The sequence below is a fragment of the Cibotium barometz genome, chromosome 40, assembly GCF_041138505.1.
Source record: "Cibotium barometz isolate CiBa-2024 chromosome 40, ASM4113850v1, whole genome shotgun sequence".
In the NCBI taxonomy this organism is placed as follows: domain Eukaryota; kingdom Viridiplantae; phylum Streptophyta; class Polypodiopsida; order Cyatheales; family Cibotiaceae; genus Cibotium; species Cibotium barometz.
In genome coordinates, this window is record NC_141085.1 from 28,513,538 (window position 1) to 28,540,684 (window position 27,147).

Consider the following 27,147-nt stretch of genomic DNA (forward strand, 5'->3'; position numbering starts at 1 on the left):
CGTCCAAAGCCACAAGAAATCTTTCGTGTTTCACTTGTCATCTGGTGTCTTGTGCGGCGGCATCATCCGGCATGGTCTTCTATCAATCGAATCTCCATTGCTTGCATCTGCAACTCGAGGTGCGCACATCATCTGCTGGAACATATCTTGCACAGTCATGTCTGCCGCTCTCGAAGGACTACTTGGTGCTCTTTGTTTCGAAGTTCATCATTCTCTCTTTTCGTTGAAGCTTGCCATAGCGGGAAAATGCACTTCCTTTCCAGAGCGCAACTTGACCTTCCACTATGCGTGTGGGAGACTTCTGGAGGCTAAAAACCAATCGTCCTTCTAGGGACAGGAGTCACACTAAAAGGGGTGGTCCGCTGGAGTCTAGAAACCAACCACACAAGCAAGAAATTTTTTAATTTCTTTTTCTTCTGGTTGTCTAGCTTAATCTTCACACTTGAAGAAGGCTCTGATACCAATGTAACATGCGGAAGCTCGGTGGAAGAATCGGTAACTTCAATGCTCTGAATTCAGCAATCGTTCGCGACGAAGATAACGCACAATAGAGAGATATGTGGGGGGGGGGAGAGAGAGAGAGAGAGAGAGAGAGAGAGAGATTTTATTAACGTCTTCCAAAAGATTGAACTCGGTCTATGAGACAAATCAGTGTACCTGTGTGGGGTATCCTCTGTCATCCCAACAAAATGAAAAAGTACTGAACTAAAAAAGCTGAATCTGGGTGTGCAATAAGTACAGTGAGTGGGGGAGGTGATGGAGCTCTACTACTAGGAGAATGCAAAGCTATATGCATGGTGTATACAATCATGATATGCAACCTAGCTAGCTCCATCCTGTACCATACTGGGGGTATAGAATGGTATACATCAATGAAGGGGGTGTCCACAGCTTCTCCTGAAGAACATGCCTGGGTTTGCTCTGAAGCGAGCCAGTCGCTCCGCACCCTCTCTGTGAAACTGAGCTTTGATCTCTGTCATCTCTCTCTGGTATAGGTGATGGGAGAGATGAAATTAGGGTTAGGTCATGTGGGAGACATACACAGAGAAACAAGGGAGAGAGAGAGAGAGTTGTGGGGATAAGTCAACTCATCAAGTATGAGTGTGTGACTCCCCTATCACACATGTATATTGCACTAGTACACATAGTGCACTTAGTACATTAAAAGTACTAAGTGTACTATGTACTATAACTTATGGGCTTGTACACACTATAAGGGTGGGCATAACGCCTTTACCCCAACAACCTCCCACTTAAAGGCAAAGTGCCCTTAAGTAAAGGAAAAGAAAAATCAGCATGTACATGATAATATACAAGGCCATATCAAGGCTGAAACTGGCCTCATCCAATGCCCATCAAGTGTCTGCAATGAGGAAACCGCTCCGGAGGCAAACTCTTTGTCAACAGATCAACCGGGTTGTCATCCGTGTGAATCTTAACAAGCTGAATTTGCTTGTTCTCTATCACCTCTCTGATGAAGTGATACTTCACATCCACATGCTTCGTCTTTGCATGAAAGACAGGGTTCTTTGCCAACTGGATGGCACTCTGACTGTCACAATGCAACAATGGAATATCCCCTGTATAACCCAAATCAACCACTAACCGAGATAGCCATAATGCCTCCTTGCAAGCCTCTGTGGCTGCAATATACTCGGCCTCTGTAGTAGATAAGGCTATGCACTTCTGCATCCTGGATATCCATGACACAGCACCTCCTGTGAATGTAAACACATAACCGGTAGTAGACTTCCGGTTATTTGGATGACCGGCATAATCCGAATCCGTGTAACCATGCACTAATGCATCCTGTTTGCCAAAGCAAATGCACAAATCCTGTGTGCCCTTCAGGTATCTCATGACACCTTTCACTGCTTCCCAATGCTTCTTGCCAGGGTTGGCCATGTATCTAGAAACCACTCCCACTGCAAATGCAATGTCCGGCCTAGTAGCAACCATGGCATACATGAGACTGCCACAAGCTGAAGCATACGGAATCTTGGCCATATCAGCCCTGTCTCTATCTGACTGTGGGCTGTCCATAGCACTGAGTTTCACATATGGAGGCAAAGGAGTACTAGTATTCTTCCCCCCCGTCCATATTGAACCTCTGCAAGACTTTGCCAATGTATTCCTTCTGAGACAAATACAACACATGCTGATTTCTGTCCCGAAATATCCGCATACCCAAGATGTGATTTGCATCACCCAAATCCTTCATATCAAAGGTTTGATGCAGCCTCTGCTTCAAGGCATCCATCTCTTTACGAGATTTCCCGGCAATCAACATATCATCAACATACAAGATGAGGATCAATAGACTGCCATCCAAAGCTTTCTTGGTGTACAAGCAGTGATCTATGTCACTCCTGAATTTCTGAGATTTCATGAATGTATCAAATTTATGATACCATTCTCTTGGTGCCTGTTTGAGCCCGTAAAGACTCTTTTTCAGCTTGCATACAAGCTTCTCCTTTCCACTCACTGCATAACCCTCTGGCTGCTGCATATATATCTCCTCATGGAGATCACCGTGAAGAAAAGCAGTCTTCACATCCATCTGAATCAAGTCCAGATCATCATGCGCAACCAAAGCCAACACAGCTCTAAGTGTGGTCATTTTGACCACTGGAGAGAAGATCTCCTCAAAGTCCACACCATATTCCTGCTTGAAGCCCTTAGCCACTAACCTGGCTTTGTATCTTGGCTTTGCATCTGGTGCAACTTTGAGCCTGTATACCCACGTGCATGGCAAAACTTTCTTGCCTGCAAGCAAATGCACCAACTTCCATGTTTCATTTTTATGCAGAGAATCCATCTCTGACTTCATGGCACGCTCCCATAGAGCTTTGTCTGCCCTCTGTAAAGCCTCCTTATAACATGAGGGCTCCCCACAGTCAGTGAGCATCAAGTAGTCAACCCCTGGAACAAACCTGTCAGGGGCTCTGGAGGGTCTTGTGGACCTCCGTACCCAATGACCATCATTTGCAGGTTGCTGTCCAGCCTGCATATCACCCATTGGTGGCTCCTGTTCCATGCCATAAGGCTGAAAAATCATGCCCGGTATCTCCTCTAACTGTGGTATATCCATAGGGATATCTTCTGCCATATCTGGCTGTCCATTTGGACCATTTTCAGCACCATTTAAGGGCTGGTTTTCCTGCTGTAATGGCTGATTTACAGCCCTTTGTTGTTGTCCATGATGTCCATCATCATCAAAGATGACTCTGCCAGGCTCCTGTTGCCTTGCAGGCTCCTTATACATGCATGTTTCATAAAAAATGACATCATTGCTGCGTATGATCTTTCTATTCATGGGATCCCAAAGTCTATACCCCATTTCACCTCTGACACCATATCCTAGGAATATGCATTTGTGAGACTTAGGATCAAGTTTGGTGCGCATTTCCCTGCGTATGTGCACGTACGCAACGCAACCAAACACTCTCAAGTGCTTGTATGACGGAGGCTTCCCTGTCCATACCTCTTCTGGCACTTTCCCACCAAGCCTCGTGTTAGGTGACCTGTTTATAAGGTGAACGGTTGTCATAACAGCTTCAGCCCAAAAACCATGAGGTAATGCAGCATGTGACAACATAGAACGGACCTTCTCCTGTATGGTCCTGTTCATCCTTTCTGCTGTCCCGTTTTGTGGAGGATCATAAGGAGTAGAGAGCTCCCTCTTGATGCCTTTAGCATCACAAAAGTCCTGAAACTGTTTGGACATATACACTCCCCCATTGTCGGAACGCAAAGCCTTCAGTGTTTTGCCAGTTTGATTCTCAACAAGAGCAACAAACTTCTCAAACACTGAGAATGTATCACTCTTCAAACGAAGAGGATAGACCCACACCTTGCGTGTGGCATCATCAATAAAAGACACAAAATATTTTGCCCCTCCCAAAGAAAGCTGAGGCATCTCACATACATCTGTATGCACAAGCTCTAACTGAGCATCTTTCTGTCCAAGAGCTTTCTTGTGGGGTCACTGTAGTTGCCTACCATATATACAATGCTCACAAAACTGAAAACTTGAAAACTTTAGAGAAGGCAAGTAACCCAAACGAGACAATTGCTCCATTCCCTTGACACTCATGTGTCCCAACCGGCTATGCCACACAGAGATTTCCGGCAGCTCGGTTGCATTTACATTAGCATGGTGACAAACACCTGCATGCATAAAGTAAAGAGTGTCCACCTTAGAGCCTCTGGCAACAACCAGTGAGCCCTTACTAATTTTCCACTTTCCACTACCAAATGTGGTAACATAATCAGCATCATCAAGCTGTCCAGTCGAAAGCAGATTCTTCTTGATCTCAGGCACATGCCTGACATCATGGAGCATAAGCTGTGAGCCATCTGAAAACACAAGCCTCACATCACCTCTGCCAAGAATCTTGCATGCATGGTTATCACCCAAATAAACCACTCCTTCATTGCCAGCAGTATACCTGACAAACAAGTCTCTGCAACCTGTGACATGAAAGGAGGCACCTGAATCAATGATCCATGAGTGCATACCATGACCACCTGTAAGAAGTGAATGGGCATCAAGTGAAGACGTAAAGAGGACCTCATCCTCACTGCCACCTGCATGTGACACATTGATTTCTTCAATCTTGACTCCACTTTTGCCCTTTGGCTTTACATCTTTGGCTTCATCTTTCTCTTTGTCTTTGCCTTTTCCCTTTTCCTTTTGATCATTTTTCCATTTGTAGCATTGCTTTTTAATGTGTCCCTTCTTGCCACAATAATGGCATTCCAAATCCTTTTTGGAGCGAGACTTGCTCCTTCCCCTTTCTTGGCTTTTTCCCCTTTGTTGGGATCTCCCACGTGCATTCATTGCATTGGACTTTCCAACAGAGTTGTTTTTCCTGTTCATCTCTTCTTGAAGAAGAGCACCCTCAACATCTGCATATGACAGCATAGCATTCGAATTGCTAGTGGCTGTCCTGAATGTGTCCCAACTCTCTGGCAAAGTGCATAACATAAAAGTGGCTTTGAACTCATTGTCCATTGCCAATTTTTGATTAATGACCTGGCTGACAATACCATTAAACTCATTTAGATGGGCTGTCGTAGACGCCCCTTCCTTCATCTGAAGACCTATGAGTTTCTTCAACCAATACACTTTGCTTGAGGCTTTTTGTTGGGCATACAAGTCTTGCAATCTCTGCCACATTCCCCAAGCTGTCTTTTCTTCACGAATGCTGAAAAGTAATGAGTCTGACACAGACAACATGATAGTAGATCTTGCCAGCTCATCCATATCTTCCCACTCTTCAGCAGTAAGAGAGGTGGGCATTACACCCCTTTCTTTGATAGGCTTGTGCTGCTTTTCTGGAGCAACACATTGTAGCACTGGGTTTGCCAAATATCATAATTATGCGAGCCTTCAAGCTTCTTGATGTGAAGCAATGAAGAGCTCTCACCTGTGGTTGCCATAGCAAAATGCAACCTGTCAATGCCTGACTCCCTGCAAAATGTGCAAACACTGCACCAAAAGCACACAGAGTGCTCACAGTTGTTCTCCCAAGCTTTATCTCCCACTGCGGAAGCACAAATGCAACTTTTCTCCCACTTTATGTGATGAAAACACCAAAATCTGGTTGCTGCAGATTTTGGACAGCACCTTAAATGTGCTCTATTGCCCTTCCAAAGTACTGTACAGCAGTACTAAGTGCTCACCTGTAATGTACCAAACCTGTCCCGGCAAGTGCAGCAGCTGAAATTGAACCTTTTGGTCACTCAAAACAGTGTACAGCCATGCCAAAACTTGCACAAAGCTGTGCCAAATCTGTACCAACAGGTACAATAGCAATAAACCTCTCCTGGCTGTCCAAATGAGTGAAAATCAGACTTTTACAGTCCTGTACAGTGCATACAACAGTCCCGAACAGAAATTGGGCAAAAGCCCCTTGACTGCAAGCTGATTTTTGAGGATTCAAGGCATAAATGTCTTGCCTGCTGCTTTGCCAAGCTCAACAAGCATACAAACTTGAGAAGCCCCTTGATTTAAGATCAATTTCTGATCATACATGGTACATTGACGCACATGAAGGCATCCAGAGTGTTCACGATGCTTCCCCTGGCCACATATACATCCAAATAATGAAAGCCCCTTGATTTACAGGCACATTGAGTGCTTGTAAGGCATCAACACATTATCCACAGCATCAACTGCGATTGCCTGCATGCAAATCAACCAAATCGGCACAAAAGCCCCTTGATTTGCACTGCAATTTGCTGCAATTTTGCCCAAATGTGCGATTTTTCACATCATACAGCATGTATGAGTGCTTAATTGCACAATTACATCAAAAGCCCCAAATTTCGACGTCCAATTTCCTGCAAATTGATCCTGATTTGACCAATTTCTTGCAAATTTATCCTGATTGTGACCAATGTCACCCAATTTTGCCAATTTTGCTCAAAAATTGAGCAATTGGGCACCTGTACCTGCTCAATTGTTGATTGTACTTGCTCAATTGCAAATCCCAAAAAAAAATTGAGGCAAATACCTTGTAATTTCTGATTTTTCTTCAATTTGCAGGCTGTTGCAGGAAAAGAGGGGTTGATGATTGCTGCTTCTGTTCTGTGCAGGTGAGGGGGCAGTTCTAATGCTGGTGATTACACGCGGCGGTTGATGAGAAAGGAAAATACACCAACCATCAGTCCATTCTCAGTGTGGGAGTGCTATTTGCTCTCTTGAAAGGACTGGCAGGCTGGTCGATTGAAGACAGGCGTGGGTTTCTCTGGCTCCCACTCTCTCTCTGTCTTGGCGGTGAGAGACGACTGCAGAAGAGGAAACGCACATCACTATCTCTCCTGGCTGTGTTTCGGCTCGCTGCTCACGCTCGACGCATGAAAGCCTTCGTCGGCTGCTCACTTCGCCGTCTCCGCTTATTGCTGGCGCCTAGCGCTGAACTTCAGATGACGTGATAGCCTTCGCTTCACGCCCCCCTGACGTATTCGCCTAGCTTCGCCTAGCACCGCATACACGTCGACGGGCTCCCTTTGCTACTGGCCAGGCGTCGAGCGAGAGCCTTCGCTTGCGTATCTTACTCGCTCACGTCGTGTTCGCTTGGCTGCTTAGCCTGCTGTTGACGCTACACGCGACTTGGGCTGGCCTTGAATGAGTACAAGGAACAGGTTGTGGCGTTGGCAGCCATTGCTCAAAATCCTGGGGAATTGCGTACTGAAGTGCTGTCCAGACTCCAGGAGTTCGCTTCACGGATCCAGCGCTACACGTAGCTAGCCGTCGACCTTCAATGTTCGCCTCCTTCCTGCGTTACTAGACTGGATGACTGTAAAAGCCATCAATGCAAGAAACCCTATTCGAGCAGAGGAAGAGATGAATAGCACCGCCTTCTAGGCTCTGATACCAGTTGATGGGAGAGATGAAATTAGGGTTAGGTCATGTGGGAGACATACACAGAGAAACAAGGGAGAGAGAGAGAGAGTTGTGGGGATAAGTCAACTCATCAAGTATGAGTGTGTGACTCCCCTATCACACATGTATATTGCACTAGTACACATAGTGCACTTAGTACATTAAAAGTACTAAGTGTACTATGTACTATAACTTATGGGCTTGTACACACTATAAGGGTGGGCATAACGCCTTTACCCCAACAATAGGCGTGGTGTCTGAAAGCCAGGTGTCCTCTGTCTCCTGCGGGCTCTGAGTGTCTCTGCTCTCTGGAGAGTAATTCCCTGCTGTGTAGGGGTTGGGAGTGGGGTGGATCTCTGAAAAAATGTAGTAATCTGTGTCTGTCGTCCCCCCTCTGGAGCTGTCTGAGGCTGTTATGATGTCTCTCTGTGACGCTGTATGTCTAGAATGAATCTCCCCAGTATGCAGGGAGGGAGGGAGGGAGGGAGAAGAGGACACAGTATTGGGTCCCGAATACCCTCTGTAGGGCCCCCACGACGAATGGTGTATTTGCTCTATTAGAATGATGTAAATCTGTAAATAAAGACTAGTTCTTGACCTCCCTGCACTTCTTCGCACTTCCCCTTGGTTGTCCTGGCCATTGGAACGCAGCAACTTTTTGTGAATAATGAGATGGAGGGATTGAATTGTGGTTTGGATATTTATACTCCTAAAAGCTGCCGGTTTGCCAGTTTTCTTTTCCCTCCATGACCTGGTCCTAGAAATAAAATGTTTTTTAATACAATCGTGTTCACACCAGTCCCCTGGCTGCTTAGATCTGTCTGGCCGCCCTGTGGGCTGTTGTCTAGGCCTGCGCAGGCTGTTGGGTAGCCCCTGGGCACTGGCCGACTAGCTGCTTGGCCTGGCCCATAGGCCTATCGGCTGCCTGGCCAAGCCCCTTTGGGCTGGCCGACAGCCTGCCCAGCCCTTCTATGGGCTGGTGGGCAAGGCCTGGGGCCTTCTTGGCTCCTTGGCGTGGCACAGATGCCCCATGCCCAATGCAAGAAGAGTATGATACTCTCTTTGGGGTAGCCCTAAGAGCTGGACTCCTTTTCTACATGCAATTCCTAGATGCTTCTACAGACGCCTGGTGTCCGGTTGCAAACCCAACACGCAAATCATCTGACATCATTCCAGAGGGAGACTCACAGTACGGACTGGCAGTGCTTCATGTGCAGGACAATGCACACCTGACCTCGGACGCATAGAGTGGAACCTTGGCTGACTCGTGCCGGATTGAGCTCACATGGGACCTGTTTCTCGACTCTGGGTCCTGCACCTTCTTGTTCAAATATGTCCACGTGGCATCCAAGTGCGGGATGCACGTGACATATTGCAAGGCAAGTGATGCAAGATTTGAAGGATTCAAGCATTCTTGATGCATTTGCAAGGGCTTCTTGCCATTCTTGACACATACAAAGCATTGGCAAAGGGTTTTTGAAGATTCCGGAAGATTTTAGTGATTTCATGAAGCATTACAAGCATTCATGCTACCCCATGCTTTCTTGAAGTTTCCATAGCCTTCTTGGATGCATTCATACAAGCATGGTAAAGGATAGAGTAAACGTGGTTGATTTGCTCCCTGTTTTGGTGTATTGTGCTTGTTATTGAGCGTTGGTAAGATGCATTGCAAATATTGAAGACAAGAGGCAAAGGCAAGGACACTATGGGAAATGGAAGTGCACGAGTTTATGCATAATTTGATTGGAAGCATAGTAGTTAGGGGGTTGTTTGAAACGGGTTTCCTAAAAGTTTCAAACGCGTTTCAAGGTTTCGTAAAACCAGCCCGAAGTTTCCTACAAGTTTCCTACTTACAGGTTTTTGCATGTACAAAATTTCAAATATATACTGTATAAAATATGTAAAAATAACACTAAATACATAGAATACATGGAAACATCAATTTCAAGCCTATAGTCTATAGTCTTTGAAGCACAAATAACAAAAACCATATGATCATCCATCATCAATGTCAAACCATACATGACACTACATACATTAAAACTTTTAAGTTTGAAGTGTTCATGTCACATCATACATGAATCATGATGAATCAATAGTCATGGCCCAATGCCCATAAACAATACATAATAAATCATGATAAGCCACATGGCTTATGGACAATGGCTCAGGCTCTCGACTCTCAGCCTAGCTAGTAGCTAGTCCTACAAGTCCTCAATCTCCTCGTCCTCATTATCGTTAGACTCAGACTCACTGTGAGAATTTGAATCAGATGTGGAGGAAGACTCAGCTGCCGCACTCGCCTCACCTGTTGCACTAGAACTAGCACCTGCTGCTGTGGATGAATGTGCACGACTAACACGTGAAGGTGCTGTGATCTCATATAGCATGGCATAAATGTCACGCTCCTCTCGAGGAATCTTTGGGACTTCTTTCACTTTCTCAATGTCGATTTTATCAACATTGACTTGGCGAGGCTCGATGGGATTGCCTACCTGCTTAATTAGGCGGAGGTTGCAATAACAAAATACCAACCGCTCTAATTGAACAGTGGACAACTAGTTCCTCTTCTTTGTATGGAAGAGAGCCCAAGTGCTCCAATTCCTTGCAAGGACCCGAGCTACAATCCTGTGATAGGACTCGAATGGTGAGGGATTTCTGTCATAATTCATGCAACAAAAGAAGTTGAAGCCCTTATCAGTAATAACTTATAAGTATACTACAAGTGGATTCTTATGCAAGATTCAAAAACCAAGAGTCAAGAATCACCAAGTGAGGGGTGTTGATGCCATATTTCTCCCACCATGACACTGGCTATAGCTGTGTCTCCCGCATTTTGGCCGTCACTGAACCAAATTTAAAGCTACCATTTCGGAAAATAAGTAGCTCATCCTCCAGCTGCCTTAGCAGGTCCACATCCCCTGCTGTGTATCTCTGGATGTATTGCTGCCATCCATCCTCAAGCTCCTCATTATTGTATTCCTCCTCATTTCTCCAAAGAGGATGCAATATGTGAGCAACTGCATGGATTGGTCTATGAAACCAATCCCATCGTGTGTTCCACACGGCTCGGATGTTCTGAACCCTAAAAAAATAGCCATGAAATGTATAGAGTATAATGTCATAAACCTGATATTAATAATTATACAAGATTGAAGAATCAAAGAGACTAAGAGACGAAGAGTGCATGCATAATGCAGCATACCTATCTGCTGATAAGACAACGCAGTGGTTCAAAGCTTCACCAATTCTATCCATGAACTCGTACAGGAGTCCCAGAGTGCTGCCCTCCATGATAAATAGGCTGAGTAGTCTTTATGAGAGCTTCAGCCTCTTGCCACCAAGTGTCTCTCATGACAACACGTACAAATGCAACGGCCTTGGGACTATCACGATCATCCCAAGCCATCCACTCCCTAGAAACCACTGTGTGTAGGAGTCAACAACGGACTCTCACCAGCCTCTCAACCACAATGAATGTGTATGCAAATCTAGTGGTAGAAGGTTTGAGAAGCTCTAAGTCATTGTGTGCCCGATACATAGCAAGCACCTTTGGCCTCTTTTCACGAACTTTACCATCATGCGAGAGGTCTCAAAGATGTCTAACACCCAACCTATCTTTGCCACATCCTTGATGAGGAGGTCCAAGCTATGAGCAGCACATGGAGTCCAAAGAATGGCAGGAAACTCCTCCTCAAGCATCCTTCCCATGGAGACACAGTTTGAGCCATTATCAATGATCACCTGCACTATATTTTGTGGCCCAATCTCCATGATAGCCTCTCAAATGTGTCGCCAAATGTACTCACCTGTCAAACCACTGTGCCTGCCATGGATGTATCTATGGCACGCAAGAACATTGTGCCCTTGCATGATGAGACGAGGATTTTATAAACATTCCTCTTTCTAACATCCGACCATCCATCACATAGAAGAGTGCATCCATATTTTTTCCATGTATCCTTGAGAGGCTCTACCTCCATCTCCACAACTTGTCTCTCCCTTCTGACCTCCTGTGTGCACAAGGCCACATAAGAGGGGCCCTCCCGCTCACATCCCATGCGGCTGATTGCCCTCATGGCCTTTTTCCATCGTGCTGCGCGCACAATATTGAAAGACAAAGCACATTGTATGAAGAGCTTTGTCAGTTCTCGGGTGGCCTCTTGCTTTGCTTGCATCTGTAGACTGGCTTTGATGCTCCCTCTTTGCAAGGCCTTGGCAATGGGGATGGGAGTCCTTTGTGCCTGTGGTGCAAAGCTACCTTCTGAAACCTTTTGTTTCTTGGATGCACTTGTACTACTTGAAGCTGACACATCCACATCTTCCTTCTCGTCTTCATTCCTCTCCTTTTTTGTCGGTAACTTCATTTTGCCTAATAATTGGCTCTCTTCCACTCTTGTAATGATGCCTTGATAGCATCCGGCACAAGTGGACAAGAGCTAACTCCCTTCCCTGCTAAACCTGTGAAATGGGCCTTCACTCGGTCTATGCTGCCACCGGCGTGCAAACCACAATATTTGCACTACCCTTTGGAAGCACTCCACCCTTGTAGGAGGCCGATTCGATCACATGGGTCCACGTATCATCTCTTGTGTGAGGCATTTTGTTGAAGGAGTGTGCCTGCAGAGAAACCCCCAATTTTCAAACCACTTCAATTGACAAAAATCATGTTGGGGTAAAGGCACTATGTCCACCCTTATAGTGTGTACAAGCCCATAAGTTATAGTACATAGTACACTTAGTACTTTTAATGTACTAAGTGCACTATGTGTACTAGTGCAATATACATGTGTGATAGGGGAGTCACACACTCATTCCCATGAGTTGACTTATCGCCACAACTCTCTCTCTCTCTCTCTCTCTCTCTCCCTTGTTCTCTCTGTGTGTATGTCTCCCACATGAACTCTAACCCTAACTCCCATTCAACTGGTATCAGAGCCGGTGCCCTTCGAATCTCTCTGCTGCAGTAGATTTCGTTTCACACAGCCTTCGAATTTCTCTACTGGTCGCCATCCAAACACACGGCAGCAGTGCTGCGTGTGTAGAACTGTTGCTGGCGTTAGACGAGTTGAGTCGTACGAGGTGGGCGTCAATACACCAGGCACAGAGGCTGTGGTGGCAAATCTGGGACGAGTAAGAAGCTCAGGCTGCCTAGCGCAGGTAGCCAACAGCCAGTCGTAGGCTTGCAGCAAGGCGCCTGGTCACATAAAGCGTAAAGCTACTAGGAAGGCGGCGAAGGCAGCTGGGAGCAAGGCGTAAGATACGCAGGCAAAGGCGGCGGCAGCTGGGCGATTTCAACTGTCCCCGTGGGATCTTCTTCGACGGCTCAGTTGGGCAGCGTCAACAACTTGAGACGCCAACTCTCCCCCAGGAGTCGTACCCACCCAGTCTAGCTTCGACGAGTTGACGTCTGTCCCGGCTTAGTTGTGCTGTCGTGGAAGAGTTGGCGCCGTGAGGATACAGCCATCGCTATCACCAACGCCTTATGTCTGGTCCTTTGCCTGCCCAAACAGGGCCACGTCTGTGACCAGCCCAAGCCCAACTACAAAATCAACAGCAGCATCATCACGACCCCACTGCAATCAGAAATCGCCTGTCATTTTGTCTCCACGATTTCTGCAGCAGCACCAAATTCAGCAAACTCTCCTTTCCTGCAACAGAAAATCAGAAATTACAAGGTATTCTGCTTCAATTTTTTTTTGGGATTTGCAATTGAGCAAGTACAATTATCAATTGAGTAGGTACAGGTGCCGAATTGCTCAATTTTGAGCGAAATTGGCAAAATTGGGTGACATTGGTCACAATCAGGATCAATTTGCAGGAAATTGGATGTCGAAATTTGGGGCTTTTGATGTAATTGTGCAATTAAGCAGTCATACATGCTGTATGATGTGAGAAATCGCACATTTGGGCAAAATTGCAGCAAATTGCAGTGCAAATCAAGGGGCTTTTGTGCCGATTTGGTTGATTTGCATGCAGGCACTCGCAGTTGATGCTTTGGGCAATGTGTTGATGCCTGACAAGCACTCAATGTGCCTGTAAATCAAGGGGGTTTCATGTATTGGATGTATATGTGGCCAGGGGGAAGCATCACAAAGACTCTGGATGCCTTCATGTGCGTCAATGTACCATGTATGATCAGCAATTGATCTTAAATCAAGGGGCTTTTCAAGATTTTATGCTTGTTAAGCTTGGCAAAGCAGCAGGCAAGACATTTATGCCTTGAATCCTCAAAAATCAGCTTGCAGTCAAGGGGCTTTTGCCCAATTTCTGTTCGGGACTGTTGTATGCACTGTACAGGACTGTAAAAGTCTGATTTTCACTCATTTGGACAGCCAGGAGAGGTTTATTGCTATTGTACCTGTTGGTACAGATTTGGCACAGCTTTGTGCAAGTTTTGGCATGGCTGTACACTGTTTTGAGTGACCAAAAGGTTCAATTTCAGCTGCTGCACTTGCCGGGACAGGTTTGGTACATTACAGGTGAGCACTTAGTACTGCTGTACAGTACTTTGGAAGGGCAATAGAGCACATTTAAGGTGCTGTCCAAAATCTGCAGCAACCAGATTTTGGTGATTTCATCACATAAAGTGGGAGAAAAGTTGCATTCTTGCTTCCACAGTGGGAGATAAAGCTTGGGAGAACAAGTGTGAGCACTTTGTGTGCTTTTGGTGCAGTGTTTGCACATTTTGCAGGGAGTCAGGCATTGACAGGTTGCATATTGCTATGGCAACCACAGGTGAGAGCTCTTCATTGCTTCACATCAAGAAGCTTGAAGGCTCACATAACTATGATATTTGGCAAACCCAGTTCTATAATGTGTTGCTCCAGAAGAAGCAGCACAAGCCTATCAAAGAAAGGGGTGTAATGCCCGCTTCTCTTACTGCTGAAGAGTCGGAAGATATGGATGAGCTGGCAAGATCTACTATCATGTTGTCTGTGTCAGACTCTTTACTTTTCAGCATTCGTGAAGAGAAGACAGCTTGGGGAATGTGGCAGAGATTGCAGGACTTGTATGCCCAGCAAAGTGCCTCAAGCAAAGTGTATTGGTTGAAGAAACTCATAGGAATCAGATGAAGGAAGGGGCGTCTATGACAGCCCATCTAAATGAGTTTAATGGTATAGTCAGCTAAGTTATAAATCAAAAATTGGCAATGGACGATGAGTTCAAAGCCACTTTTCTGTTATGCACTTTGCCAGAGAGTTGGGACACATTCAGGACAGCCACTAGCAATTCGAATGCTATGCTGTTATATGCAGATGTTGAGGGTGCTCTTCTTCAAGAAGAGATAAACAGGAAAAGCAACTCTGTTGGAAAGTCCAATGCAATGAATGCACGTGGGAGATCCCAGCAAAGGGGTAAAAGCCAAGAACGGGGAAGGAGCAAGTCTCGCTCCAAAAAGGACTTGGAATGCCATTATTGTGGCAAGAAGGGACACATCAAAAAGCAATGCTACAAATGGAAAAATGATCAAAAGGAAAAGGGAAAAGGCAATCACAAAGACAAAGATGAAGCCAAAGATGTAAAGCCAAAGGGCAAAAGTGGAGTCACGATTGAAGAAATCAATGTGTCACATGCAGGTGACAGTGAGGATGAGGTCCTATTTACGTCTTCACTTGATGCCCATTCACTTCTTACAGGTGGTCATGGTATGCACTCATGGATCATTGATTCAGGTGCCTCCTTTCATGTCACAGGTTGCAGAGACTTGTTTGTTAGGTATACTGCTGGCAATGAAGGAGTGGTTTATTTGGGTGATAACCATGCATGCAAGATTCTTGGCAGAGGTGATGTGAGGCTTGTGTTTTCAGATGGCTCACAGCTTATGCTCCATGATGTCAGGCATGTGCCTGAGATCAAGAAGAACCTGCTTTCTACTGGACAGCTTGATGATGCTGATTATGTTACCACATTTGGTCGTGGAAAGTGGAAAATTAGTAAGGGCTCACTGGTTGTTGCCAGAGGCTCTAAGGTGGACACTCTTTATTTCATGCATGCAGGTGTTTGTCACCATGCTAATGTAAATGCAACCGAGCTGCCGGAAATTTCTATGTGGCATAGCCGGTTGGGACACATGAGTATCAAAGGAATGGAGCAATTGTCTCGTTTGGGTTACTTGCCTTCTCTAAAGTCTTCAAGTTTTCAGTTTTGTGAGCATTGTATATATGGTAGGCAACTCCAGTGCTCCCACAAGAAAGCTCTTGGACAGAAAGATGCTCAGTTAGAGCTTATGCATACAGATGTATGTGAGATGCCTCAGCTTTCTTTGGGAGGGGCAAAATATTTTGTGTCTTTTATTGATGATGCCACACGCAAGGTGTGGGTCTATCCTCTTCGTTTGAAGAGTGATACATTCTCAGTGTTTCAGAAGTTTGTTGCTCATGTTGAGAATCAAGCTGGCAAAACACTGAAGGCTTTGCGTTCCGACAATGGTGGAGAGTATATGTCCAAACAGTTTCAGGACTTTTGTGATGCTAAAGGCATCAAGAGGGAGCTCTCTACTCCTTATAATCCTCCACAAAACGGGACAGCAGAGAGGATGAACAGGACCATTCAGGAGAAGGTCCATTCTATGTTGTCACATGCTGCATTACCTCATGGTTTTTGGGCTGAAGCTGTTATGACAGCCGTTCATCTTATAAACAGGTCACCTAACACGAGGCTTGGTGGGAAAGTGCGAGAAGAAGTACGGACAGGGAAGCCTCCATCATACAAGCACTTGAGAGTGTTTGGTTGCGTTGCGTACGTGCACATACGCAGGGAAATGCGCACCAAACTTGATCCTAAGTCTCACAAATGCATATTCCTAGGATATGGTGTCAGAGGTGAAATGGGGTATAGACTTTGGAATCCCGTGAATAGAAAGATTATACGCAGCAATGATGTCATTTTTGATGAAACATGCATGTATAAGGAGCCTGCAAGGCAACATGAGCCTAGCAGAGTCATCTTTGATGATGATGGACATCATGGACAACAACAAAGGGCTGTAAATCAGCCATTACAGCAGGAAAACCAGCCCTTAAATGGTGCTGAAAATGGTCCAAATGGACAGCCAGAGATGGCAGAAGATATCCCTATGGATATACCACAGTTAGAGGAGATGCCGGGCATGATTTTTCAGCCTTATGGCATGGAACAAGAGCCACCAATGGGTGATATGCAGGTTGGACAGCAACCTGCAAATGATGGTCATTGGGTACGGAGGTCCACAAGACCCTCCAGAGCCCCTGACAGGTTTGTTCCAGGGGTTGACTACTTGATGCTCACTGACTGTGGGGAGTCCTCATGTTATAAGGAGGCTTTACAGAGGGCAGACAAGGCTCTTTGGGAGCGTGCCATGAAGTCAGAGATGGATTCTCTGCACAAAAATGGAACATCGAAGTTGGTGCATTTGCCTGCAAGCAAGAAGGTTTTGCCATGCAAATGGGTTTACAGGCTCAAAGTTGCACCAGATGCAAAGCCAAGATACAAAGCCAGGTTAGTGGCTAAGGGCTTCAAGCAGGAATATGGTGTGGACTTTGATGAGATCTTCTCTCCAGTGGTCAAAATGACCACACTTAGAGCTGTATTAGCTTTGGTTGCTCATGATGATCTGGATTTGATTCAGATGGATGTGAAGACTGCTTTTCTTCACGGTGATCTCCATGAGGAGATATATATGCAACAGCCAGAGGGTTATGCAGTGAATGGAAAGGAGAAGCTTGTATGCAAGCTGAAAAAGAGTCTTTATGGGCTCAAACAGGCACCAAGGGAATGGTATCATAAATTTGATACATTCATGAAATCCCGAGAATTCAGGAGAAGTGACATAGATCACTGCTTATACACCAAGAAAGCTTTGGATGGCAGTCTATTGATCCTCATCTTGTATGTTGATGATATGTTGATTGCCGGGAAATCTCGTAAGGAGATGGATACCTTGAAGCAGAGGCTGCATCAAACCTTTGATATGAAGGATTTGGGTGATGCAAATCACATTTTGGGTATGCGGATACTTCGGGACAAAAATCAGCATGTGTTGTATTTGTCTCAGAAGGAATACATTGGCAAAGTCTTGCAGAGGTTCAATATGGACGGGGGGAAGAAGACTAGTACTCCTTTGCTTCCATATGTGAAACTCAGTGCTATGGACAGCCCACAGTCAGATAGTGGCAGGGCTGATATGGCCAAGATTCCGTATGCTTCAGCTTGTGGCAGTCTCATGTATGCCATGGTTGCTACTAGGCCGGACATTGCATTTGCAGTGGGAGTGGTTTCTAGATACATGGCCAACCCTGGCAAGAAGCATTGGGAAGCAGTGAAAGGTGTCATGAGATACCTGAAGGGCACACAGGATATGTGCATATGTTTTGGCAAACAGGATGCATTAGTGCATGGTTACACGGATTCGGATTATGCCGGTCATCCAGATAACCGGAAGTCTACTACCGGTTATGTGTTTACATTCACAGGAGGTGCTGTGTCATGGATATCCAGGATGCAGAAGTGCACTGCCTTATCTACTACAGAGGCCGAGTATATTGCAGCCACAGAGGCTTGCAAGGAGGCATTATGGCTATCTCGGTTAGTGGTTGATTTGGGCTATATAGGGGATATTCCATTGTTGCATTGTGACAGTCAGAGTGCCATCCAGTTGGCAAAGAACCCTGTGACCTGTCTTTCATGCAAAGACGAAACATGTGGATGTGAAGTATCATTTCATCAGAGAGGTGATAGAGAACAAGCAAATTCAGCTTGTTAAGATTCATACGGATGACAACCCGGCTGATCTGTTGACAAAGAGTTTGCCTCCGGAGCGGTTTGCTCATTGCAGACACTTGATGGGCATTGGATGAGACCAGTTTCAGCCGTGATATGGCCTTGTATATTATCATGTACATGCTGATTTTTTCTTTTCCTTTACTTAAGGGCACTTTGCCTTTAAGTGGGAGGTTGTTGGGGTAAAGGCACTATGCCCACCCTTATAGTGTGTACAAGCCCATAAGTTATAGTACATAGTACACTTAGTACTTTTAATGTACTAAGTGCACTATGTGTACTAGTGCAATATACATGTGTGATAGGGGAGTCACACACTCATTCCCATGAGTTGACTTATCCCCACAACTCTCTCTCTCTCTCTCTCCCTTGTTCTCTCTGTGTGTGTGTCTCCCACATGAACTCTAACCCTAACTCCCATTCAAATCAGCGATGTAATGGATTACATAGCTGCTTAAGACCCTTGGGCAGAGTCTAAGGCAAATGTTGGAGGCTTAATGGGGTCTATGTGAAGAAAACCCCCATTTTGCGGCATCTCCATCTTGCCCCAAATTGGCTAAAATTAGCAAGAAGGTTTGATAAAAAAAACCGACTTGGCTGTAGACACGCGACCCGAGGGAGGAAACGTGCAGGTTTGGGACAAGCTGGGCAACGCTTGTCTTTGATGTTGACGATAAGGGGAAAGCGGCGCACGGAAACCAGAGAACAAAATATTGAAAGACTCGCTTGATGTTGACGCGAGATTTTGGGAAAAAAAAAGTTATAAAACATGTGTGAAAAAAACTCGTTTCCACGTTCCTTTCCTTGTAGGAAACGTGTTTCCTAACTACTATGATTGGAAGCTATATCTACATGTAAGCGGTCTCAACCTACTCCCTTGAAGCAATTTCCATTTGCAAATTTCCTTGTTGCATGTGTGAGGGTACCCCGTGCCAGGGAGAGTTGGCAAGGGGGAGTGTTTTCATGAATCCCAAGCCATGGGGCTCTTCAACCATGGTTAGGAGGATTAGGTGCATGCACAAGAGGAGCAATTGGATATGATCATTAATAAGGCTTGGAGGAAGCCATTGTAAGTAAATGAAGATGGTATGAAAGGGATGTATAGCTATGGTACTTGGAATATATGTATTTTGGCCATGTTGAGCCATGTTGCACACATGTTTGAGGATCGACATGTATGAGGCTTGCATAAGCCATTGCTGATCATTTGGGCACATGCATGCTCTTAGAAAGTGTGGACATATGCAATCAACTTGTATCAAGGCTTTTGATGTGTATGCAAAGTACTTGGTTTTTGGTAAATGCATTGACACTTTTGGTGGTGTAAAAGCGATGTTGGATGTCCAATAATGTACCAAAGGCAGTCATATGCATTTGGATGCAAACTTGGGGTCATCTGGCTTCACCAAAGCTAAACCGGTGGCAAAGAAAGAACCTCATCTCGGTCCCAAACTATTAGGACTGAACTGAGGTGGATTGAATGGTCAAATAGCTCTAGAAAAGGGCTTCCGAACTAGCCATCAACCGCGTGATACTGTCACCTGCAACTTGGTCAAACCCGCAATGTTGACTTTCTGTAAAAGTCAAAACAGAGGTGTTCCACTTGGAGTGAACCAAAATTGATCATATGGTTGGAAAGTGCATTTCATTACCTTCTCACAAGCCGAAGAACACTCAATTCCGAGTTCAGGAACTACAATTGGTAAGGTTGACATTTTTGCAAAAGTCAAAACAGAGGTGTTCCACTTTGACTGAACTAAAAGTGACCATATGGGTGGAAAGTACATCCCAATACCTTTCTATCAAGCTGGAGAACACTCAATTCTGAGTTTAGAAGCTTCTTCAACTAGCAAAGGGGTCTCAACTATGGGTAACAATGGTCGTCCATCTACTAAGGCTCAAGCTCAGAAAATGTTGCAATATGAGCTTGGAAATGATCAAGCAAATGTTGAAGATCAAGAGGTTATGCATGAAGAAAGGTCAATTGCCAATAGGTGGAGAGGGTCATCAATCATCATTGAATCTTGAAGTCAAAGCTATGATGGACATGATGCATGCTATGATGGACACAATGATGAAGGGATTTGACTGCCTTCATGAAAATTTGCATTTGCATGTAAATGTTGATCCAAGGAGAGATGAGCATGTCAATATGGGTACCCAGAAATTAATGCTTCATCTTTTTAAGAGGCATGGCAACAAGGAGAACTCTATCTTCCTTATATGGTGGTCAACAAAGAAATGATGCATCTACCTCAAGTGGAAGGTGGTGATTGGTGACATATCCATCAATGGTGCATGGGATAGAATGCAAGGATGAGGCCTCCCTCCCTCCGTCCCTCCCTCAATGACTTGAAGAACTAAGGGCTACGGTGCTACCCCTTCTTGCCGGTCAAGAAGACCATCAAAGTTGAGCATATGGTTGAGATATATCTTGCACAATTGTTCAAACATCATGAAATGCTGAAGTCTCTTTTGGCAAGTCTTGTTTGATAACATGGGCACCAAATTAGACTTCTCATTAGCTTATCACCCTCAAATGGATGAGCAAAGTGATGCTACAAATTTGGCCGTGTTGGATCTCTTGAAATGTTATGTAGTGGATCAAAAGTCTTCTTGGGAGAAGTACTTACCGCTTGTGGAATTTGCATACAACATCACGGTGCATGCATCCATGGGAAAGGCCCCGTTTGAGATTGTTTGTGGTAAGGTGGTTTTGCCACCCATCTTCACGCAAAGGATCAGATATTCGCAGCTGATGAGTATGTAAGAGACTTGGATATTGCCTTTGCTCAGGTGGGAACATTCATTCATTGCAAGGTCACAAGATAAACGTAAAATGCCGACAACCATAGAAGGCAATTAGATGTCAAACCTGAAATTTTGGAAAGCAAGACTTAGAAAGAAGCTTGGCAAAGATGGTGCATACCCTAAACTTGCAACTAGGTACTATGGGCCTTTTCGAGTGATCGAGAAGATCAATAAAGGTGTGGACAATCACTAGAGGATAAACATAAAAGGGCTGTGGACAAGTATAGAAGGCAATTAGATGTCAAACCTGAAATTTGAGAAAGCAAGAATTAGAAAGAGGCCTGGCAAAGAGGGTGCATACCCTAAACTTACAACTAGGTACTATGGGCCTTTCGAGTAATTAAGAAGATCAATGAAGTGGCTTTCAAGATAGCATTGCCTAGTTATTGGCATATACATGATGATTTTCATGTGAGTCTTCTTCGCATGTATGTAGGGCCAAGCCAAGTGAACCATTCATTTAGGATCCACGGGAAGTGGATGGGCGTGAGGAGATTTTCTAGCCAGAACAGATTGTGTATCACAAGGAAGGCAAGCTTCCTAGGAGAAAACTTGTTAGGCGTTACGTTGTGAAGTTCAAGAACTATCTTTCCATTGATGCTAAATGGGTAGATGAAGAGTTCTTTAGAGATTGCCCGCACTTGCTTCATACGTATTTGGATGATTTTCAGTTTTGCAGACAACTGTTTAGAAGCCGGGGAGAATGTCACCATTTGGCCACCCGAATGGTCCACCCTTGCTTTCTCACTATGTGTATCTTAGCCCTTAGGCGAGCCCTATCAGATCCTATGCTTGGCTAAGCCCTAACCATGACCTTGGGTTAGCACATCCCCTTAACCGGGGGTTATCCTAACCCCCGGTTAACACTGGCCCAAGGCCGAGTTAGGGATGTAACATATCTCCCCCTTCTATTGGATTCACGTCCTCATGAATCCAAGTAGGAAAGAGTCATTGTAAGCATAACCTCAAATTCATATATTTTACATACTTATCGTGGGTATGATCTATCTTGCTGACTTCACTTTGCCCTTCTCCACTCTCAAATTATAGTTTTCTTCCATTGTTCATGAATCAGACCAAGCTAGTTTCCTTCGCACTGCTTGCTCTACTGCCAAACCCTTGTGGGCGTGGTTTGATGAGAAATTAATGAACACATGGCTTCACCTCTTGTAGGAATGGATGTGTGGCCGGATCTATGCACGTGCAATGCATTGATCCTCCCACCCCCTTACCTAGCGGAAAAAGTGTGGGTCCTTACCAAAGTGGGGCAGAGTTTTACCAACTCTGCTTGAGCGAGGACAACTTGAATGCATGATGCATTCTTGAAGAAAAGAAATCACCCACTTCCTCTTATATGGGAAACATCAGCCTGCTCACCCTACTAGGAGATTCACTAGAGAGTCCCTGGTGGTTTTTTCAAGATGGATTTGGCACTCTCTCATGGGTTATGCAGTATGAGGATGGGAGATGCTTGGATCTGCACTTAGTGGAGCTTCCTCGTTAGGGGGAGGGGATGCTTAGGCAGCACCTAGGGAGTCAGATCCAGTGGGACGCTCCCCAAACCTCCATTACAGATTTCTTTGGAGTGCATCTGCTTAAGATAGAGGATGTCACTTAAGCTCCATGGGGACAGAGTGATCACACAGCCCATAGATACATACCAAATCATGGGACCCTCTGGCCCCATGCACTTGTGTAGTCAGTAGAGAGAGAGAGCGCGATTCCTTCCAAGAGCAACCTTCAAGGATCCAGACCTTCCACGTGATAGCTGTAAATCCAGGACATACTCCGGCATCTCACCATAGGAGGTGGATATCATCACAGCTCTATGCTCCATTATGGAGGAGGATTGTACTATTATTAGATGAGGTATGCACTCATCCCACCCCACTGTACTGGCACCTTGTATTAGCCACATGGCTAGTTGCAATACCTTTTCATTGACGACATGTTCATAGTATAGGTAGCTAGTTTTTTCAGTTTTTCCATGGATCAATATTTTCATGTATCACTCTTTAGATCTCAAGACGCTTGAAGAGGTACATATATCTTTCTTTCTTGTACTTCTCTCTCTATGTTCCAACATTTAGTCTATTCATGGAACACTTGTACTACTGTTTGGTCCCACGGACCCTTTGGGTCTTTTGACTCTTTTGTAGATGTTTTTCTTTCTGCAGCTTGGTTATCTTTTTCATGTTGCCTTTGACTTCCAATGTACTTATGGATCATATGTTATGTCCTTTGGTCTCATAGACACTTTGGGTCTTTTGTAGACATAAATATAATCTCTCTCTCTCTCTCTCTCCCTCAAAGAGGAGTTCTCTTGTTTTAAATGAGCAGTTTTTATCTTACTAGGTTCTAAAAAGGAAATTTTATTGTTTTTCAATTGAATGGTGCCAGGTCTTTCTCTGGACAATGTCTGAAGTGTGGGCAGACTGGACATCGTGCAGTAGAATGTCCGAGATAGCCTATGAGTATTTATGACGAGTTTTAAGTTTTGGTGTAAAGATTACATGGGCAGGAAGTTCACAATTAACTTATACTTGTAGGGTCTCTCTCTCCAAGTGATACCCACATATTAGTCTAGGTGGAAGATTAAATTTAAGACCTGTCTTTCTAATCCCTGGTGATTGACAGGAAGGCGAGTATATAAATTCAGCGTGATTCCAATGGTGTTGTTCTTAAGGTGTAAGAATCAAATAAATGCTTCTCTATCTGACATTTCTTTTTGCTTGATATTATTTATGCACTCTAGAATGGATAGGAGGGCTTGCTAGAACTATAGACTTGTGCCTGAAGTTCTATCAGATGTAAATATTGAAGTTTTTTGGGAGCAGTGCATTGTTTTTAAGCCCTCAAGTGGAATCTAGTTTTTTTGAAGTCAACTAATCTTTTTATTTGAAAAATGGGCATGCCCTGATGCTTTCAAAATGTGGGCTGAAAACAGTTAACCGGTTTCTTGGACCTGGCTAGGGTCACAACATTGCTGATCAATTCCTTGAGTTTCTTAGTTCCTGTTAAATTAGTTTCCGTAAGAGTGCAGGACGTTATTCTGTGGGCTTGGTTCATCAACACTAAGTTTGAATTGCATGTGGAACAAAAGTATTGAAGCAAGGTACATAAGGTTGATGCCATGCAAACAGAATACAGTATGGAACACACACACTTTTAGTAGCAGAATGCCTACTGTCAAGAATGCTATCAGAGATGCAGGAGCTCTCCATTATTGATGGTTTTTTTTTCCTCTGGCATGTTTATGGTGATGCGTTGGAATGCAAGAGGACCTATTATATAGATGCTAACGTCACAAGGAAATCTTTGCAAATTTAAGTGCTACTGAGCCCGTATCTGATGTTGCAAAGGTCTTTGAGTCACCCATTGCTGTACGATCAATGCAAAACAAAGTGTGTCTTCTATCTTCAAGTGGATCAAATTATACAAGAACTTGAGAAATCCGCATCTTTAAGTTCAATTGTGGGCTTGTACTTCACAAGCAAGGATATAGTTTTATCAACTTGATCAATCTACTTGAACTAGAATAAGGGAAAAGCTTGTTCCAAATGATCGAGAGAAATTTGTTGGTTATATGACACTCAAGAAGCCACTGTACAGAACATAATTCTTTGTTTTTTTTTTTGTTTTTTGAGCCGAGGTTAGGGGCGGTCAGAGCTGTCTCTGGACTCGAATAGAGAAACACTTTTTTCCATTAACTTCTACAATTCATAATCAAAACTGAAATAATGATCCTCATTGATGTGGTCCTCTTGATTATAAGTCCTAATGCTTTGCAGCCTCAAGCTCAATTGTTTTGTTAAAACCTCAACGTAATCCCAGCCGTTTGGTCACACATTTTGGGCATGATTTATGCTTGTCATGAAAACCAACTACCAGCAATATCTTCTTGAGGGAGAGTGTTTACGTGCCTTTGAAAAAGGCTGATGAATAACTTCTCGTTGGTTGCAATCTCCTTAGATAATTTTCTTTTGTGTTGTTAAAGAAGGTTAAACAAAGGCCATGATATATCAATAGTTCCTCTTCACTTTGCAAGGACTAAACACATGCCAAGACCAACATGATATTAGAGTGGTGAGTGCCACTAATTGACCGTATTTAACTAGGGTCAGAATATAGTTAACATTCAATAATGTTCCATTAGGGGGTGTAAGAGCTTTCCAAATGTCCTCTTAAATTTCTCTCTTTCTTGCAAGCCATTTGTATGCCACCATTTGTGTCGTCATAATTAGGCCTACTCGTGTTACGTCAAAAGCACATTTTTTAACACTTTAAGATCAATGGCAATATCTTTGTTTGACAAGGGACTTGATTAGCATCATTTCTTTCACTTTTCTTGCTTCCCAATAAAGAAATCACTTTCAACCCTCGTGAAGATTTCTTGTAAAAACTATTGTAGAGTCCATGAAAATTATAAGGAAAATCTAAAAAGTGTTCTGGAGTGTGTTTGTTTTGGCCTTGATAACATCAAACATTACGTCTCTTTCTGATTTGAATTTCTTTGGCAAACAATGAGGCGACCAAAGTCATCGTAAAGGCTATGGAAAAAAAGTTATGGATTAGGGAATTGGTGATCCATTGTTGTTTACAATTGCCATGACTTCCATGGAAGGGGGCTATACACCTCTAAGAGGAAAATACCTCTAGGTTGGAATTTATTCCCACAAGAAAACAAGACAAGTAATGTTTTTTCAACACATTAGGCTTGTTTGTGAAGGTCTCAAGTATTTCCTACTAGAGAAAATACTCCTTATTCTAAGGCTCTGCTTTGTATGTTACCAATTGATAACCATAACCATTAACAAACTAAGCATAAATGAGTTTTTTTAATAAGAAAATGTGAATGAAGTTTGGTCAACTTTTAGAAAAGTTTGAAGTTTGGAGATAAGATGATGATATATGTGCAAGAGACCCTTCTCCTTCCCATGGGACATTTAAGGTGTACTTACAATCTTTACATTTACATAAGGTGTTCGATTTATTGGCTATTAATGTACTTGACTTATAATAGGGGTGCCACATTTTTAGCATAAAGAATATATACTACATATATACATGCAAGATGGGCAAGACTTTGTATTCAAAAATGAAAAAGAGAGAGATAGAACGTCACGTCCTTGCTTTTAATGGCCAAAACAAAAAAAGGCATCAAGATGGCCTTTTATACACACCCAAACTAACCATGGTTAAATCTAACCCAACCCACACCCTAACCTAACCATGCACTTAAGTAACACAACTAGATCAATTCAGGGAGTTTAGTACTCTTTTCTACTGACAGGAGTGTGCAAAATGTAGGCAAATGGAGAGAGACCAGTCTTAGGCTATAGGCTATGGCCCTCTCCAAAACGATGTTAAAAAGGTTTGGTGAAAAAGTTTTTGTTATTTTGATATGTTAAACTCCAAAGTAAGTTCTCCATTCGAGACACGTCAAAATGATAGGCCATCAAATTTCAATGATAAACCAAACTCTAACCCATGAGGTTTACTTACCATTTTTGTTCAACAGGTAGAAATGGTAGTGCAACATGCGTAATCCTAGCCTAGCCTATATGCTCTATATCCTCGCTTAGCTAGGGTGCCAATATCTTAGGCTCCCTTCATTTCTCTCTCTAGACTCTCAGTAGTAATTCTTAGGGTAGGTCTTTTTTGCATGCATAATCATATCTTTCTCAGTCCTAGAATTAAGGTGTTATCAGAGAGACAAAGATCGAACAAAAGAGATAGAAGAGAGGAGGGAGACATAAAGGAGGAGAGAAGAGAGAAAAGCGAGCAGAAAAAGAAAAAGGAAGGCAGACGAGACAAATAAGAGAGAGAAGAGAGAGAAGAGAGAAGAGAGAGAATAGGGAAGGGAGAAGAATGAGAAAAGAGAGAGAAGAATGAGAAGAGAGAGAGAGAGAGAGAGAGAGAGAGAGAGAGAGAGAGAGAATAGAGAGAGAAGGGAAGAGAAGAGAGGAGAGCGAGAGGAGACAATAGGGAGGCAAGGATAGAGGAAAGCAAGAGGAGACAAGAAGAGAGGAGAGAGAAGGAGAGAATAGAGAAGAGTGAAGAGAGAGACAAGAGAGAAGAAAAGAAAGAGGAGAGAGAGAAGTAAGAAGAGAGAGAGAGAGAGAGAGAGAGAGAGAGAGAGAGAGAGAGAGAGAGAGAGGGAGAGAAAACAACAAAGAGAA

General features: G+C 44.0%; 1 protein-coding gene across 1 annotated transcript in view; it reads left to right on the plus strand.

Moving 5' to 3' along the window:
* Positions 1–23,686, plus strand: part of LOC147615383 (DEAD-box ATP-dependent RNA helicase 3, chloroplastic-like) — a 57,578-nt gene extending 33,892 nt beyond the window's left edge. The window contains exon 10 of the mRNA XM_086779473.1: positions 23,366–23,686. Within this exon, the coding sequence (XP_086635599.1) occupies positions 23,366–23,432 (67 nt within the window). The 3' untranslated portion in view covers positions 23,433–23,686. The remainder of the gene's footprint in view (positions 1–23,365) is intronic.
* The last annotated feature ends 3,461 nt before the right edge of the window (positions 23,687–27,147 follow it).